General features: G+C 37.8%; 1 protein-coding gene across 1 annotated transcript in view; it reads left to right on the top strand.

Moving 5' to 3' along the window:
- DDX10 (DEAD-box helicase 10) overlaps positions 1-19,131 on the top strand; it is a 166,331-nt gene that overhangs the window by 26,408 nt on the left and 120,792 nt on the right. The window contains exons 10-12 of the mRNA XM_085216244.1: positions 1,717-1,818; positions 10,551-10,638; positions 15,650-15,738. Of these exons, the coding sequence (XP_085072370.1) occupies positions 1,717-1,818; positions 10,551-10,638; positions 15,650-15,738 (279 nt within the window). The remainder of the gene's footprint in view (positions 1-1,716; positions 1,819-10,550; positions 10,639-15,649; positions 15,739-19,131) is intronic.

Here is a 19,131-nt window from a genome sequence, read left to right as displayed (position 1 = left end):
TATCAAATACCAAAATCTATAATGCAGGGGTTAAATTTTCATGATGAAAAATCTTTATAAAATTTTTTAAAGGCAGGATATTTATTTAAAATCATCTTCGGTTTCCAAACCCATTGTGTATAGTAGCGTTGAAGGAAAAGAAAGAAATAAAAGTCACCCGAGAACATCTTGTTGTGATGTTTCAAATTCGTCAAATGAAAGCATAGCTGTAATAAAAGCTGTCAGACTGTTTTAACTGCAGATTTTCTTGCTGCTTGCATTGCTTACTATACTGTGACAGATAGTGTTTATAGTTTTCAAACAGTTTTGTAGTTCTGTTTTTGCCAATTGTTTATACTTCTAGAGAAATGTGGGCTCCATGTATTCCATCTGAAATGATTTTTCAGCTAATGGTGTGACTGTTGTTTGCTTTATGTTAGGATGTTTTTTTCACTCTTTGGCCTCCAGTAAGCTGTCTGACTCCATCACTTCTTACATAGCATTTATTTTCCCTTTTCTGTGCACAAGGACTGGGCTGGTGATTTCCTCTGTCACTGGAATTTTTCTTGGGAAGTTTTGTGACCTACCTTGTCACAGTCCTGTTCTCTGTGCTCTCTGACTCAAAGCAAAACTAGTAACATCTCCCACTCTTCTGCTGACAGTTGGTGTATTCTGTATAATATCCTTTTCCTTGAAGGTTATTAGTTGTAGGTGTGTGGTTGGAATAGATGATCTTGGAGGCCTTTCCCAACCTTGGTGATTCTATGATTCTGTAGTTTTTCTGATGGAGAAAACGGTATGCTATTGGAGTTGAGACCAAACAGGAAAATGGCTTGGAGTAAGAGCAACCAAAGATTATTGTAATGGCAAGATGGAACTGGATGGATAGGGGATAGAAGAGAGAGAGGTATTGGTGCGGGGACAGTCTTGGAATAAAGGTAGATAAAAAAGTTAACTTCCCATCCAGAAAACAGAAAAGATAAACCAGTTATGTTTGAGTTGGATAAAAAAAATTACCAGCAAGACAAATATGAACAGAGTAGGCACCAACCTTCTGTTTAGTCAGTAAATAAAAGATGATATTAAAAAGAAATGAAAAATATTTGTTTCAAATAAATGGACTACTGATATCTGTAGCCATTTGCAGGCTTATCATCTGCTTCTGCACAGGGACTTGCCTCTTAGCACCTCTGTCAGTTTAGAGCTGTTCTACGCAGTAAGAGGCTGTGGCTCATAAATGAGTCTGTTTCTATGCTTCTATTACAGTGATTCCTCTATGATCTTTTAGAAAAGTAGTCTTAGTTCAATATCCAAATAGAATTAGTTGTTTGAGTTCAAAGCACTTAATACTTTTCTAATGTTACATTCTTATAGTTGCAGGTGTGCAAAGGAGAATGCAGTGGTACCAAGACTTAAGATTTTCCTATTGGTATATGAATGCTAGTAGCTAGATCTTGTATTTGATCAAGTGTCATTTGATTACCACAGAAATATTTCTAATCTAGGAAAGAATAAGATCCTCTGCTCTGAATTTGTGTCTTAGACCCAGACATATAGAACTCAAGGTGTAATTTTGAAACCACATGGAGATAGTAACAAGTCATTTAACTGGTTTGGCTTTTCCCTTTTTGGAGTGAGGATGATTGTCTGATCTTTGGGCTACTAATAAGGAAGCAAGTGTAATTCTGATAAGTTGTTGAAAACCTTTTTTTTTTTTTTCCCCCCCCTTTGGATCAGGTACAAAGAAGGTGGTGAAGCTTTGTTAGTACTGCTGCCCTCAGAAGAAAAAGGCATGGTAGAACAACTGGCGCAGAGGAAAGTACCTGTCAATGAAATAAAGTAAGTGACTAATGGCTCATCTGTTCCTCAGGTAGTGTGTTGTGAGTATGGCAACAGTGATGAAGTCAAATGCTTGATTTGCTTGGAATTGGACAAACAAGAGAGATGACCTGTTTCTGATACTATTAAAGAAGAAAAGACCTTGAGAGGTTACCTATTCCACCCCTTTTGTTGAAGATGGGATCAGCCATACAAATTACTTACACTGAATGCCTGTCTAATTTGCCAGTGAATATCTACACCGTTTCCCCAAGTGATCTCATCTATACTCAGCAGTTCCTGTCATTAAGGCTTTTTTCTCAAGTGTCTGATAAGTCTTACAGTAAATGTATGTGAAATATTTCTTTAATCCTTTGCCAAGAACTTATGAAAAATGACGTTCTCATACTCTCAGCAACTACTTTTCATTATCGCACTATCTCCTTTTCTTTTGCAGATTAAATAATTACAGCTTCTTTAATCTTGCCTTGTAATGTTTTCCAGACCATTTATCATTCTTATTTCTCTTAGCTGGAGCTTCCTTACTTCTAGAGTATTTCTCCAGTTTGTCATGGCCTTTCTGAATCAGTTACCTGATGAACAGGAATTCTTTTTAAAAAAAGCATTACTAAATGATCATTTCTCATATTTCAGAGAATATACTAATGAAGACCTGCTCTGTGCTTTCCGTACCAATGAAAACTGACTTTGAACGAGGTGGGGGGGAAAAAAACCAAAGCAAAACAAACAAGCAGCTTATTTCCAATATCTGCTAAATCTGACATAATGCACCTGTAGGAAAGACAAAAGTTTTAACTGTAAAAATAATAACTAAAACACAAAAAGAAATAAATGATTTCTTCCTTAGCAGCACTATGTTTTTTTTGATGCTGTCAGCCCACTGATAAGTCAAAAGACAAAACAGAATGAGAAGGAAATGTAGGAAAAGAAGTGAAATAAAAACAGCAAATACACTGTGAGCCGACTCCATTTTGAAAACTTGTGTAGATGGGGTTACCTCATATCAAAAATGATTGAATAAATCAAGAGAAAGATGGATGAGAGATGGGAAATGTCCATACCAGTAGATAAGATTTCCAAATTTCCATACCAGTAGATAAGAACAGTTAGAACTGTTCTATTTTTGGAAAGGTATGATTTGAAGGTGAAAATATCTGAGACTGAAACGTAATTAGCTGTATGCAGAGAATCTTGGTGGAATAGTTGTTTTTAAGAATAACACAAGATAGGGTGAAACTTTAAGTGGCTATTATTACCTTAGCACTTAAACCTTTGGATTTGCTAAAAATTAACTTGTACTGTATTCTTTGAATTCTAATGTAATGATTGAAGGTAAGAAATCACTGCTACTTTTACTGTTAGATGAGATTTTTTACAGCTTACAATACAAAATTATTTGAATTAAGGAATGCAAGTGGGTGCAGTTTAGGTTTTGTCATTAGAATCTATTGAGTAAGACTTTCTTAATTTAGGTTCTTTATTGTGCATTTAATAATAGGGTGCGTTAAAATAAGCTAGGATAATGTAGTCAATTGCTACTTGATATGATAGTGGCTTAATAAACTTTAATTTGTTTTTGTAAATGGAGAGGAGGACTCGTGGTCAGCTGCGATGGAGGTGGTAAGCAAAAGTTTGGACTGATAATCATAGAATACTGCAATTTCTACTGAATCTTACTCTTCTGAGTGCACCAACCAGCTTCACAAGGCTGCAAGCTATGAGCAGGACTTCGCTAGTTGTTTTCAATGCTTACTGTCATTTTTAATGTCAAAGTTAAATATAATAATTTTAAACATCCAATGCCTGGACACGAGTTGTCATTTCTGCAGTGTGGAAAAATGTACATGTGGCACTTTGCAGATTTAAAGTTTTAAGGTGGACTGTTTCAGTTTTAGTGGTTGTACTTGCAAACTGTCCTTGCACAGAATTGCAGAATCACCGAGGTTGGAAAAGACCTTCAAGGTCATCCAGTCCAACCATCCACCCATTACCAAAAGCTCTCACTAAACCATGTCCCTCAACACAAAATTCAAACATTCCTTGAACACCTCCAGGGTCGGTGACTCCACCACCTCCCTGGGCAGCCCATTCCAGTGCCTGACCACTCTTTCAGAGAAGTAGTATTTCCTAACGTCCAGCTTGAATCTCCCCTGGTGCTGCTTGAAGTCATTTCGTCTAGTCCTATCACCGGTTACATGATAGAAGAGGCCGACCCCCAGCTCACTACAACCTTCCTCCAGATAGTTATAGAGTGCAATGAGGTCTCCCCTGAGCCTCCTCTTCTCCAGATGGAACAATCTCAGCTCCTCCAGCTGCTCCTCATAAGGCCTGTGCTCCAGACCCCTCACCAGCTTTGTTGCCCTTCTTTGAACATTCTTTGCAAGCATTACTTCTGTCTAACAGACCGACTGCAGAGCAACCAGTGAAATACATGTGGTATTTCAATGTGGTTGTCAGTTCTATGTGGAATATGCACAAATTTCAAACGTTAGACATCTTTTGATAGGACTGCAAAAACAAAGTCAAGCAGCTCCTAAAAGTCTAATTGCTGAAGTTTTCTTTTGACACTGCTGTTTGTTTAAAAAAAAAAAAAAGTGGATGTGGACAACATTTGTAAGCAAAATGTCTTCACATCTGCTGTTTTCCTTTTAAGCATCGTAGCACCTTACAAGGACCAACTGTATAACCTCAACAGTCTAAGTGAATTTTTTTCTGCAAACAGCTGTTAATATTTCTTCATTTTGTTTATGTAGGGCTGTTAAAAGTCACATAATTTGTAGAATTCATGGGGTGAATCTTTCATTTTCCTAAATACCTGTTTAAAAGGCTAGAGGTTTTTTTCCTGACTTTGAATTTCATATCCAAGCTCCCTGTAGAGCCTGTTACAGTAAATCATTCTTTTCTAATCACGACAAGCTGCAAATTTACAGTTAGTGCTTTTAATGATACGTTTTTTCATTGTTAAAGCAGAGCAAGAGAAGCTAAAATATACAATAATAAATGTAATGGTATGCGAATAAGGCAGAAAGCTACTCTGAGAGTATTAAATGTTATAGGCATATTTATAATCAGTCTATAACTTTAAAGTTTTAGATGTGAACTGAAATGATTCTTGATAGTACCTTGAGATTGCTTTATTGCATGTAATTTTGTTGACTAGATAAAAGCTGCTTCTGGAGGAGTTATCCTTGCTAAATTTGTCTCTCTGGAAAATTTTACCCAAGGAAGTGCAGATCTGTAGATATCCAGTGTGAAATATTGCTAGCTTCAGTCTTAGGCAAAAAATGCAATTACTGAAAAAACCTCTGCTTTTGTGTCTCATAGTGGAGAATACTTGGATACTGATTCTATATAATAGTATTTTTAATACTTGGGAATCCATTAAAACTTGCTGCCTTCTGGAAACCATCCGTGCTGAATGAATATCCGGTTGTGTCAGTACCCCCACCTGTACGTGCTGTGCTGTGTGAGGCTGGCAGCTCTGTGCAGCCACTCACAGTCCCAGCTCTTCCTCCTCCCTCCACCTTGGAGGTAGTCCTTGCTGCACAGGAAGCCAACTTCCACGCTGAGAGCATGGAGCAAAAATTGCTGCTGCTTGGAAGCTGGGTGAAATACTGAGACTATATAATGAAATAAAACCGAACCTTCTTAAGTTTACTTTTTAAACATTACTAATACATGTGCATTAAAGATTAAAATCTGCGAGCAAAGCTTTTCTAACAAAATAGCAATATGATCTTTGTGTTGGCTCCCTTAGAGGCTTCCTTATATGAGCATTTCCTCTGGAGGGTTTGGCGTTGGATGAATTACCATCTAAATGCCCAGATGCTGTTTTTGGGAGTTCTTAAATTTAAAATAAGTAAAAGCAGGAGAAAGAAGTGTTGGTAAGATATCTGACTTACTCTGTACAGTCTTGCAAGTTTAGACCATTATTTTTCTCATGTCATTTTTTTTTTTTCTTAGTTTAACCAGCAGCTTTCCTCTTAGATGTATTGCATACTGCTGAAATGAAGCTTCACTGCCTGTTTCCTCAGAAATCCTTACAAGGGGTGATAGGAGCAAAGTGACTAGGGCTGGAATTGACTTGCACAGCGCACAGACCCTGTGTGTGTGCTGACTGTATGGCTCAGTATCCAATTTACTGACATTGTGCTGTTTAGCATTGTTTGTATGTTTCTCATTTTCTCTAAAATGGATGTTTTATCAGCTGGTTCGCACAGTTTCATAGAATCATAGACTGGTTTGGGTTAAAAGGGACCTTTAAGATCATCTAGTTCCAACCCCCTGCTATAGGCATGGACTCCTCCCTCTACTCCAGGTTGCTTGAGTTTCAAAGGTGTGTTGCTTTTAAATATGTATGTTACATGTTTGAAAGAATAATTTTGTATGTTTTTTAAAAATAAATCAATACAGATTTTCTAGACAGACGTTGCGTTGAAAGAAGGAAAGTGCAGACGTTTCTGTGGATGAGAATCTGCTGAGGCCTGTTGTGTAGTGTCTGTGCTGACAGCATATTCGTCAGTAAAGCTATGCACAGCTGTATCTAAAGCAGAGTACTTATAACCCAGTGAGTGGTAAAGGGAAAGCATCTTGTTTTAGGGAATCATTTGGCAGCATGGTGTTTTTGGTGGTGATTTAATTGTTTTGATTAAATTGCACTTTAGGGAAGATGGAGAAGACAGAGTATCTACTTAGAGCAGTGCTTGTATCCTGATATTAAAAGTGAAGGAAAGAAAAGGAAAACAAGAATGAGTGTTGGCCAGAAAACTCATAGAGCGCTGTCAGATATGGTCGTAAGATGGAACTAGCTGAAATCATGTGTATATCATGACATAGTCAGAAGTGGCCATTTGGCCATTTATGCAGCTGCTGGGCAAAACTGCAGCTCTAGAAAGTTATATTACTTTTTAATTATAAATTGAGTACATACAGAGTAAGAGAAGGAAAAAACAACCTAGTTAAAATGACAGACAGTGCAATAAATTCCTCTCCTGTGCTTTTGGTAGTGGATTCTAGCTTGCTGATTCTTAATTGCTCAGGCAAGCTCACACTTTAAGTGTTTGGATTTATTAGGTTTGTCTCCCCACATAGTTACATGTCTATAGTTATTGTAAGGAGTTTCATTTGTTTGGAATGAAATAACATACAAATTCATTAAAACCAAAATCCACTGACTAGCTTTTGTACTTTTGGAATCCCACCATAAGAAGAAGACAGCAGTGGTTGATTCTCTTGATGCAGATGGAGAGAAGAGCATCCAGAGTTACAACTTCTTTTTCAGGATTGCACATTGACTCATTCGTTAACAAATGCATAACCGCAGAATGTGCTTGGGGCAACGTGCACTTTTTTAAACATTGCTTAGATTTACACTACAATATATTATCTTTTAACTTAAACAAAAATCAGTTTGCATTCAAAAAATTGTTATAGCCTGCCTGAGATTATTGTCTTTTGTGCCTGAAGCCCCAGTGCCATATTGTATCCTGAAAGTAATGGATCATACTCTTATGATTGACAAATTATTGTAGAAAGTGATGAGTAGCAGCGGGCCAGGTGGGAACTGGATCTTGCTCTGCATTTCAGCATTGTGTCAGTCATAGCCATAGCAGCTCCACAGCTGGTTTTGCCTTACTTTCATATTTCGTGCAGCTCAGACACGTCCAGTGTGTGGGCTGCGTGCATCCCGGCTGCAGCCGTCCTGAGCTGTCGTGGTGCTGGCTCTTCTCACTGTGGGGCCCAGCCTGGCCATGGGCACACACCCATTGCTCAGCCGCAGCTGAATGTTGATGTGTGATTGGCATTGGGGGCTGTAAGCAGGCATGGAGACAGGAAAAGAGCAATGCTAACTTCAGTTATGGCAGATAATTGCATACATTGTGGTACACTGGCTAAACACAGTCCTGTGAACAGTAAAAAATATGCCACTGCACTTTCTATTTTGATAAGGAAATTGGGAATAGTTTGCAAAAAAAAAAAAGATCAATTTTTTGTTTTCTTTCGTTGTATTTCTAACTCCATTCTCAGTTGACGTGAATACATGACCTGTGAATTTTCAGATGGAACGCAACGCACAGAGATGCAATCAGATACTCAACTCAATGATGTCCCTTTACCAGGCTTTTATAAACTCTCTCTCACCACTGAGATACCCCTCACTTCACAATCACACCTTGTTCATGTCAGCGTTTTGTGGCTGTGAGAACATGCTAAGAACTGCAGCCACTTCCATCAAACCAGACATTGATGCATTCGTTTCACAAAAACAAGATTAAATATCCCACTAGTTTTATTTTCTTGTTGATTTTTTTTTTTAGGGTTTTAATTAAAAATGTTTTATTTATATACATTAACTATTATTTTATATGCGGCCTGAGACAATTCCTCTTCACTCACTGTGACCCAGGCAGGCCAAAAGGTTGGATGCTCGTGATGCAGACAGTGTTTCCCTAGCTTCTGAGAATATGAAACTGCTGGATGTTTTGCCAACATCAAGAGAAGACATTTGCTACTTCTTTCATATTCTTAAAGCCAGTTATAGTATGAAGGATAATCAAATTGATTAGTCATGTTTTGCTTCTAAGCTGTGTTGGCTATTATGTGTTTGCTTGTTTTCTTTAGGTGCTTACAAATCAATTTTTCAGTATCAAGTGCAGCAAAAGCACTGCTCTTTTTTTTTTTTTTGTCACCTTTGAAGATGAGCACTATATTTACCTGCCCCGTCTCGTAGATCTTCATCTCTCAATGAGCTGTCTAGAATAGATGTGACTCTGTCCCTAACTGCTCTTTCTTGCTATTGCCAAGTTTCTTTTCACCCTGTAGGTTTATCTAAGTGCCTGTTAACCCATGATTTCTGGTTCTGGCATGAGCTTGGTCTGCACTGTAACTGCTGGTGGCTGTGTGATGGCACCTGCAGCTTTAAGTGAAGATCAGGAGGGGAAAAATTTAAGTGTATGTCATCTCTTAGTAATTTTCCTGTAACTTACCAGTAATTCAGTAGCAGTAATCCCAGTTTTTGGGATTATTAAGTGTTAATTTTAAGGTTTATTGTTGATTATTCTTGTGCTCTCTTTTTCATTATACCTCATTTTGTGCTTACATTCCTTTATCCCAGGGTACTTGTGATGATTTTTATACTTGTATTTACTTGAATCTTTCCTTTTGAGTTTCAGGTCACTGTGAACCTCTTGATTTCATCTAGTTAGATTTTTTATTCTTCTTGTATTTTGTCTGCCTCAATGTGGTGTATTTTGCACTTGTACCTTCTAATGTAACTCAGTATCACTTTAGTCACTGCTTTTATTTTGCTCTTCTACCATTTTTCCTTTGTTAGGATCATGAATGTTTTCACTGTTACCTTCTCATTCTTGTTTGATAGAACAATTTCTGTTTACTTTTTCTGTGTTTGGTATCTTATGTGTATTTCATCTGCACCGCATTTCAAGGACTCGTTGGTCACTTTGTGTCTCGTTGAGTTTTTCATGCCTCTTGATTTCTGTCTTACATTTTTACATGTTTGGAGTGAGCTTTTACATGTTCGACTGGGCTTTCACTATTGGATCTTTAATAGAAACTGCAGCCAAACAGTTCTTATGTCCACTGCAGTCTTCTGCTGTCTGTTTCTGATAGACATAGGAAATATAAGTAATGACATAGGAAATATAAGTAGTGAATGAATAAAGCTTTGCTGTCTTAAATGGTTAATTGGTAGCACTTCCAGCCCAATTTTTAATGGCTTTTTTTTCATGTTTCACAATCTCAATAGTTTATGTTACCAAAGAAATTACTGTAAGATATTTCTTGCCTAATATTTTAATCACAGTCATGTTTTCTCAACTGAAATATGTGAACAACCCTTTTTTTTTTTTTTTTTTTGGTTTCCTTAAGTAAAAACTGTGTGTTGTTGCACAGCATAGGATGATGTTGCACTCAGCAGCAAGATTCATTGTGAGAAATATGATGACTGTGATAGAGCACCTTTTTTAACATCTGCTGGAGGGGTACTCTTCTACCATGTTTGGTAGCTTGTATGAAATGCTCAAGTGGCACTAGCAGGTCACAAGTTGGAAGAAGGCAAGCAGACATCTGGGCAAATAAACTTTGGAATCGGAAAAATATCAGTCGAATAAATGTAAAAAGTCCTGAGTTTATGAGAAGACTTGTTTAACTCCTTACCAGCTCTAATGTCTTTTTCTGTAATATAGTAGCTGTTCTCTATTTTCCTGATTGATATCTTGAGGAGATCTTAAATCTGTTTAATCTGAACGTTCTTTGTTTTTGCTCATCTGCCTGTTGCAGAGAAGTTAATTTCATTATTCCCAAGGCGATGGATCTTTTTTTATCTTTCAAAAGTGCTGAGAATTTCCCTGGGAACGTTATTATCTCAGTGTAAAGTAGTCCTATGATTCATTGGGCTTTTTTTTTTTTTTTCCTCAGCATTTTTATAAATTCCAGAAGTATTTTAATGATGATTTTGGCTTTGGAGAAGGTTTCACGTCCTTCACCAAAAACTGTAGCTGAATAAAAAGTCTAAGCTCCTGTTTCTTTCTTCTGTATTATTCGTCTAGAGAGTGTGTGCTTCATCCTTAATATGGTTCCACTGTAAACTTTTCAGAGTGGTGATAGGTCTGTGCATATTAAAGTGATGCAGAAAACATGAAGATACTCTTGAGAACTTAATATTTGTTATTTGTTATAATTGCTACAACAAACTTTTTTTTTTTTGTTAATAGAATTAATCCTGAGAAGATTACAGACATCCAGAAGAGGATGCAAGCTTTCTTAGCTCAAGATCAGGAATTAAAAGAGAAAGCTCAAAGGGTAAGTAGTCATCTGCAGCTTCTTGAGGCATGCCAGTTAAATAGAACTGCTGTTAGAATAATTGGCCTGCAGGAATGACCTAGCAGCAGTGTTTAAAATTGCTAAATTTTTCTCATGCTTTACAACATGACATCAGTAGAAAGAATAATCATGTTTTAGCAAGTGGTGGTACATAATAAAATCTTTTAGGTCACTTTGTTGTACATATAGGTGACATTTAAAGAGCATTACCAAAGGCCAGATGATGAGAAATTTGGAAATGCCAAAGTCTGAGGAATACAAGAAAAGCAGAGATTCTGGATTAGTGTTGGAAACTATTCGTTTATCTGAACCAGCATGGGAACAGATGACACATGAAAGGATTCTACTGAATCTGAGCAATAGAGTAAAATGAGAATGGGATTGTGACCAGGAGTTGTAGTCTTTCTGTGGAAAGCAAGTTGTAATATTTCAGACTGTAAAGGCAAGGTTGCAGCTTGTGGAATGTCAACATAAGCTTCCTCATGTTGCACAGGCCAAGTGCACTGGTGACAAATTACGATCATTGGCAGCTGCCACGGGAAGTTGTAATTACACACATTTACATCAAAACTGGTAGAGCAGCTGATTGAAGAAGGTTGAGAATAGGGGGAAGCCAGCATTATCTTTCTTGGAATGAAAATGCTAACAAGTCTTTCTGTTTCTGGCTTTGTGGTTTTTTTAAGATCTCTTAATAGAAAGAGAAAGATCTTTCTGAATTGAACAACAGAAAATAATGGGAAAGCTTCAAAATAGCGCAAGAACAAAATCAAACATGGGGCTGTCTGTCAAGGTCGCAAATAAGATCTTTGACTAATTTTGAAAATTGTAAATTGTAATTTCATTACCATTTTAAGCAATTTTTGTTGCAATTTTTCATTTATGGCTAATAAATCACTATCACCTTGCAGGCAAACTGTGTATATGTTCAGTTTTTGAGAATCTTAAAATATGGACAAGTGGTTTGTCATAGGTATTCCTCCTTAATAAGATTTGAGTGTTCAAACAGTCTATAGTGTCCTCCAATATTCATACATATTAATGTGAATAAAATAGTAGTGATAATGTAGCTGAAATCTTGACCTCAGATTCTTAACTGAAATGTTCAGTTTGTCAAAAAATGGGTCTTGTGCCTGTCTGTTGGAAGCTTCTAGGTTCTTGATGTTTATAAGAAATAAATTCTCCTTGAGAACCAGAGTGGATGAGACAGCAGTGCAGTGGTATAGCTGTGCACAGAAATTCAGGTAGGATGTATTTTACTGTGTTGGGGGCATGAGATCTAAATCATTGTGTCCTGCGTTTTGGAGGCTGAAAGCAAAAATCCTGTTGAGAAGCATACTTAAAAGGGATAGAATTAAATTCTTGGTTACTAATTGCTTTAAGGAATTTTGCAGTTCATTTTGTGGTTTGTGTACTGTTGATTGGAATGAGACAGAGTGAATCAGACTGATGTCCTTTGCAGCATCTATAGTTCTCATGGACTCATGCCACCTTCTGCTATTCTTTTAATTTTGGTGTTAGATCACCTAGTTCTGTGAAAGAGTTAAAAAATACATGTTTCTGCTAACTTGAATTTTTTGTATAGGAGGAGATGTGGACACCAGAATGATATTTGTCCACTGAATTCTCCATCTCTCCTGCAGGGGCTTGCTGGGTGCTCTGGCAACATAATCAGTTACAGTTCAGGATTCCAGTCAAGCTCCGTTACTTTGAGTTCTGTCAAAACAGCACATAAATTGATCTTTTTCTTAATGTTTAAAACAGTTATCCAAGAAACACATTAATAAAATAAAACTACAGATGTGGCAGATTAATACAGCACTTGATGTGTTTTCTTTTTCTAGTAGTTCTGCTAGTCAGAACCATTTTTTTTAGCTTCTCCTGTGATACAGCTGTGATATGTTTCTGATGCTCAGCATTAATGTTATCCATGAGGGTATGATTTAATTCATGTGATAGTATTTTTGTAACATTTGGTTGCAGTAAAAAACAAAAACCAGCAAACCATCACAAAAGTTAAATCAAAACAGTAGAAAAAGCAGTGGATAATATAAAATGATAAAAGAGAAGGAATAGAGCTCCTACTGACAAAATTCATCTTCCCTCAGCTCTCCGGTCTGGATGCGGAGATGTGACCAAATCTTAAAAGAATTGAATGAAATTCAGAAGAATGGACAGTGTTTTAGAACTTGAAGTGAAGGCACTGAAATTAAATCAGAATTTGGATTAAGTTGCCACAGTTTTGAAGAAGCTATTTGCTTTTCCTGTACTTAATTCTTCTTAAAATTAAGTAGAATAAAGTAAAATTCCTCTTCTGTTACACACACACGCGCACACACACCCCAGATATAAGTTTATATATATATTTATATGTATGTATAACCTTTCTATTTTGCATTAAGGCTTATTGGAAGTGTTCAGTGTGTGTGAAATAGCAAGTGAGGTCAGCGGAAGGCTTGAGTCATCACCATCCTTGGATGTGTTTAAAATCCGTTTGGATGTGGTGCTCAGGGACATGATTTAGCAGAGGGTTGTTAGACTTAGGGTAGTATGGTCAGGTTGTGGTTGGACTCAATGATCTTTAAGGTCTTTCCCAGCCTGAGCAATTCTGTGCTTCTTTATTACTACTGAATTATCTTTGAAGCCTCTTATCTGAATGAGATGCTAATTTATTTGAATGTAGAGCAATACAAACCTGAATCCAGTCTGTGAGAAAGCTGAAAAAAATTGTTTTGGGTATCAAAGGGCTGAACCCTGATAGTTGATAAACATTACGACATAATGCATTTGTTTGGCTCATTCTCAGTTGTGGTAGAATCATGGCATGCTTTAGGCAGGAAGTGACCTTAAGGCCCACCCAGTTTCACCCCCCTGCCACAGCAGGGCTGTCCCCCACCAGCTGAGGCTGCTCGGGGTCCCATCCAACCAGGCCTTTAAGGCCACCAGGGATGGGGCACCACAGCTCTCTGGGCAGCTGTGCTACCGCCTCATTGCACTCTGAATGAAGAATTTTTATTAACATCTAATCTAAGTATCCCCTTACAAAGGCTTGGTACATACACAAAAGATGTGTTCTTTCCACCCCTTATTGATAATTTGTTAATTTCTAGACTGTGTGTATCAAAGAAATACTAGTAAAGTAAGTTACCCAAAAGACACAATGAGATTTCTGCTCTGTGGGTGCAGTGACCCACGTAGACCTTACAATCTGTAGGTATTGCAACTTTCAGATTCACAGAAAAGGTAGTTTTTGTTTAACACAATTTTTTCCATCTGTCACTACAGAGAAAGAAGGGACTGTCATTTCTTTTTGCTGTCACTTGCTAGACAGCAGTAGATTAATGAGATCTGCCAACTTTTACATCTCTTTCTGTAGATTTCTAGTTATCTTGGTAAAACATTTAATAATTTAATGTGAGAACACAAGTATTTTATTCTATACCTTATTATTGATAGTAGCTGAGATGGGATGTGATAAAATCTTCCAGCCCAAGAATTAATTGAGAGATGATCAGGCTATGAAGCTACCTGAAAACCTCAGCATTTGGAAAAGCAGACAAGTAAAAGAAAGCTTCTCTAACCAAGTGTAGGACAGCTTGAAAAGCATCTCTCTTAGCTCTTTACTTCTTACTTCCACTGGCCAAGGAAAGAAGTATGACATTGTGACTGCTTAATCTACAGCCTCATAGTTCTCATGTCTGGTGAAGTTTTTGCCTGGAGCATTTCAAGAACACCCATAAAAGCTTGGTGCTTCAGACTTTTGTTTCTCTCCTCTGTCTCAGGTTAACAACAAGTAGAAACTTTTAAAATTCCACTTGAATTACCAAGGCAAAAGTTTTCTCTGACAAGAGTGTAGGTAGCAGAACGGGGTGTGTTTGTAGTGTACTTGAATAAAACTGTGTGCTAGTTTAATTAGCTGTTGGTTCTAGTGCTTGCTGGTTTAAAAGAAAAAAAATATTGTAGTAGTATGTATCTAACCACAGGAGGCCAGCTCAGAATTCTGCTAGTGCATAAGGAAAGCAGTAGATGGCTAATTTAACAACCAACTGCTACTTTGGAACAAATGATACAATTTATTGATGAATGAATGTTAACTTATCAGAACATCACCTGCTTTTGCTGCGGGAAAGAGTGGTGAAATTCTACGAAGCAATTTTGTATTATTTTATTACAATTGGAATAGGAATAAAACTGTATATAGAGCTATCAGTGGTGACAGAAGTGCTAATTTCAAGAGATAGGCAGAAATATACTACATAAAATAAAGGTGAATGCTAAAAGAAGAGCAGGAATCTGTCCTTTGGAGAAGGGCGGAGGGAAAAATACAGCAGAAGATCAGATTGTCCTGTTAAGTGATGTTTCCAGTTTTCCTGGTGAGCATCATGGATTTATAGCAATGTCAAGCTTGGGCTCATAGTGGTAAATGTCTTGTAGCGAATTTATGCTGACCAGTTGAGCTGCGTTCGTCGACTGCAAGTGTATGATTAGCTGGTGGCAAAGGCAAGGTGATATGAATTATCCTGGGCTGTAGTGAAAGACAGCTACATTGAGTTGAATTGCTTTGTTAGCCAGCGGCTACAGTTAAGGCACTTCAGACTGATAGTACCTTAGTCTCTTTTTGTTTCCATGTGATCCAGTTGTCAGAATAGAGGAACATCATTTAGAAATTCAGGAACAGAGGAAAAAAAATAATGTCAGCAATGTTTCTTTTTTGGCTAAGTTGCTGTATTTGCTTCCTAGTGAAAATAAAAGGGCACGCTACTGGCAAATTCAGCCTATTCGTGTGCTTTAATGAAATATTTGAATATTTGAAGTTGTATCATTTCAGTAGCAGTAAATTTTGACTGATGGATATAAGGTAAAAGAACTTCAGCCTGAAATCCATTTAGACTGAAATTCTATTTCTGTTTAGAGAATGATATAATGGTAATTTTGTGTGTCGGTAATTGAATGAAAAACTTCTTTTTAAAAAATACTTTTATTTTCTTTTCAGTGTTTTGTATCCTACTTGCGTTCAGTTTACTTAATGAAGAACAAGGAAGTATTTGATGTTTTCAAATTGCCTCTAGCAGAATATGCCCTGTAAGTATGGCAGAAAATATGGAAAGTGAAAAGTATAAAAAGAAGCCTCAATGTGTATTATAGCTTTAAAAAGCTTGTTTAACTGTTGACACACAAAATTGGAAAGTTTCTTGTATTCATGTTTCCATGTTTATGCAGTGCTCTTTCCTATTTTAAAAGATATTTTAAGTAGGAATGATGTGTAAAAACCTCTACAAAGAGGGATGAATTGTACAGCAGAAGGTACAATAAAAGACAGAGCTTGCTGAGTAAAAGGATAGAGAACAAATAATTCTTGTTCAGGTACATCCTCAAACCACGTAGCTACATGCTGGCTATTATTTAATGAGAAATTGAGATATTAGCAGTCCAGTTTTGGGTGTGAAAGAAACATTGTTCCCTGGATGTAAATTACTTTTCAGAAGATACTTAGGGCTTGGTAAAGATGAAGCACTTCTTCACTGGTCTGAATAGTGTGTATTTTACTATAGAAGCTTTTGTGCATATTTTCCACATTTTCTTATGGGAGGGAAATTAATTTTGACAGTTTGACATTAAAGATGACAACCATCTGAGGTTGTTTTAAAATGTGAAGCTTTGAAACAATCTCAGGGGACATGGGGTAGTCAGAAGGGAACAGGAGGGTGATCAAAGATGCATAATGAATTGATTTTATGTGTCTCTGGAATTATAACAGAGAAGACCTAAGTCTTCAAACTTGTTAGTACATGGCATAATGAACTAAAATGTGACAAATTACTCGACTGTGGAACACCTGGTCTTCCTGGTGCTATGCTTCAATTACACAATTTTGTTTTTTTTTTTTTTAGGTAATAAACCTGTTATAAAATATGCTTTGCGGACTAGGAGTTTTTAAGACAACTAGGAAAAATTTCAGCAATTTCATTACATCTATTGCCTGCCCCTTCAAATGTGTGGTTTGTCAGTATCTTTAAAACTGAATTGTGGGTCTTGCTGTGCTGAATGATAGAAGATGAGGACTGAAAGGACTGATCACAAAAACTTACCCAGTATTTTAACAAGCCTACTAACAGATGGTGGTAGTGATGAAGTCTAGGAATCCAGTATCTCTTTCTGAATTTCAGCATTTAGTATCAGATATTTATGTAGACAGAATAGTCTACAATTCTTGTTGGCCATCTGAGCCAGGATTTGACCCTCCATGAAGGACAACTCTAATCTGAACTCAGCCAAGTTACTAATATGTCATTGCTGTGATAAAATGGAAATAACTGGGCAGTTTTTGGACTATATGGAAGCATAATCAAAAAGTCAGAAGATAACACATTTAAGAGATAATTTGGAGATTCTGCTCTGAGCAGTTGGATCTCTTCTTTCCCTCTTTCCAGACCATAAGGCTTGCTTACATACACCCTGCAGCCCTCTGCCTTTCCATTCACTGCACATGCCATAGCACACTGAGTCTCCTCGAAAGTATTTCAGCCTTTCTTCAGAGACTTACTGCTAGCCTGATAGATGTTACTTGGCTAAAAATCCGATAGAAAAAACATGCTCACTCAGGTTTGCATTTCAGTATGTCAGATCTCTGTTGCTCTTTTACCTGGCTTGTCTGTGCACTGAGATTGTTTTCAGTGCTGCTGACAGAGTCTGCAAAAAAGCAGTGGTCTTTTTTATGCATCTGTGTGTATATCTATGCATATAGGTAGATAACTCTGATAGTAATGCCTCCAATTTATTTCCATGGAAACTGCAACAGACACAAAGAGCACAATAACACTGTCTGATAGAGCAAATTCACAGCTACAAGACACTGTTTTTCAGCATAGCCACCACAATTAGCTATGCATTTTTGCCAGCTATGAACAAGAGCCTGCATGCCCTGCTCCTCGAACTCTGCACCAGTGGAGGTGACCCCCCGATTTCACCCCTTATACCTAAGTATTCCAGAGATATTGTGACCTTTGAGCTATGATACGTTAGTATTGTATCCAATATCTTCTCAATACAAATTGCTATCAAGAATAATTTACTGGAGGAAGACTTAATCAGACCTGTGACCAGAGCCAGCCTTCAGGTTTCACGAAGGAGAACATCCACACTACATAAAAGAGAATTTGTGTTTTCATTGCAAAAACCAGTGTTGAAAATGTAAGTGAAGGTAAACAAATAAGAGAGAAAAGGAATAGTAAGTCACTCTGGCCTCCTGGTTAGGAGTCAAGGTAAAAAGGAGGTGGGGAGATATTTATTTTTTTCTTCTTAGGCTATCTAACACTAGCACATTTCAATCTGGGGGAGTATCTTAAGTCAAGTCTGCTGGATTTAGGTTAGTCACTGCTCTAAGGAGCTGCTAAGGAAGTAATTTCCTGTTTTCCTTGTGATTTCCAGGAGGAATGCAGCATATTTTTCTGTTTATCTCTTCACTGATACACAGAGAATAAAGAAAGCAGGCTGAAGCCAAGTTGTTTGGGAAATATCTGATGCACACAATTTCGTACCCAGATGAATATACCATTGTTGCTTACAGATCAGTGTTACAGAACAGCAGTTATCTGCAGGTGCTGTCAGACCTGAAGTGCGTGATACTAGAATGCACAGTCATCTCTCTAAACCTGTCTGTCCTGTCACTGACCAGAGAAATAGCCACTCCACTGCAGCTATAGCCTTGATCCTAATGATGTGGTCGGGACAGAGGGTCTGATTTGTTTTCCTGCTCTGGCTGCTGTCAACAAGCACAAAGCTGCCCAGTGTTCTGCAGACAGTGCCACTTCTGGGTTTGCACATCTCAGCCCTTGGGTACTGCTTGGCCTTCCTTTTTGCTGTCGTTGTGCATCTTTTCTTAAACACAGGCCTCCTTTGAAATTAATGGCCTGGCCTTAATTACTTTTTCCCAGTTGGTTGCAATTCTGTAAGCAGACATAGTATTTCCCATGCTGTTACCAAGATCCTATCTAGTGATCTGTGGAATCACTAGATCTTGGATCTTTGGGTGTTTTTTCGCGTTGCTCTCCCTCAACTGCCTGTGAGATCCAGCCTTCCCTTTCTGAGCTTTCTATTGCTACTTCTGTGAGCATCTGAGCTTTCTGGTCCTGCCATGCAGTGACAGAGATGTGCTGGAGCTGAGGCCGCACAGCACAGAGCGGAGGGCACAGCCCCTCCCCCTGCCTGGCCCTGCTGGGCTCAGGGTACCCCAGGGTCTGGTTGGCCCTGTGGGCTGCCTGAGCACTGCGTCCACCAGTCCATACCTATATCCAGGGTTGTCCCAGGTGCAGAATTCAGCAGAGAAGAGTGTACTTTGTTTTTCTCAGGCTTGGGCTGTAGGACATCAATCCAAGACAGCTTCTTTGTGGCATCATCTCTGATTCTGACCCAGAGACTCTTGATGATCCTTCTTTTTATTAGTTAAGTGTCTTGCATTTTATTTCCTTAGCGTAG

This window comes from Meleagris gallopavo, chromosome 1, assembly GCF_905368555.1.
Source record: "Meleagris gallopavo chromosome 1, MGAL_WU_HG_1.1, whole genome shotgun sequence".
Lineage (NCBI taxonomy): Eukaryota > Metazoa > Chordata > Aves > Galliformes > Phasianidae > Meleagris > Meleagris gallopavo.
The sequence above is the reverse complement of the archived record's forward strand: the minus strand, read 5'-3'. Positions and strand labels throughout refer to the sequence as shown.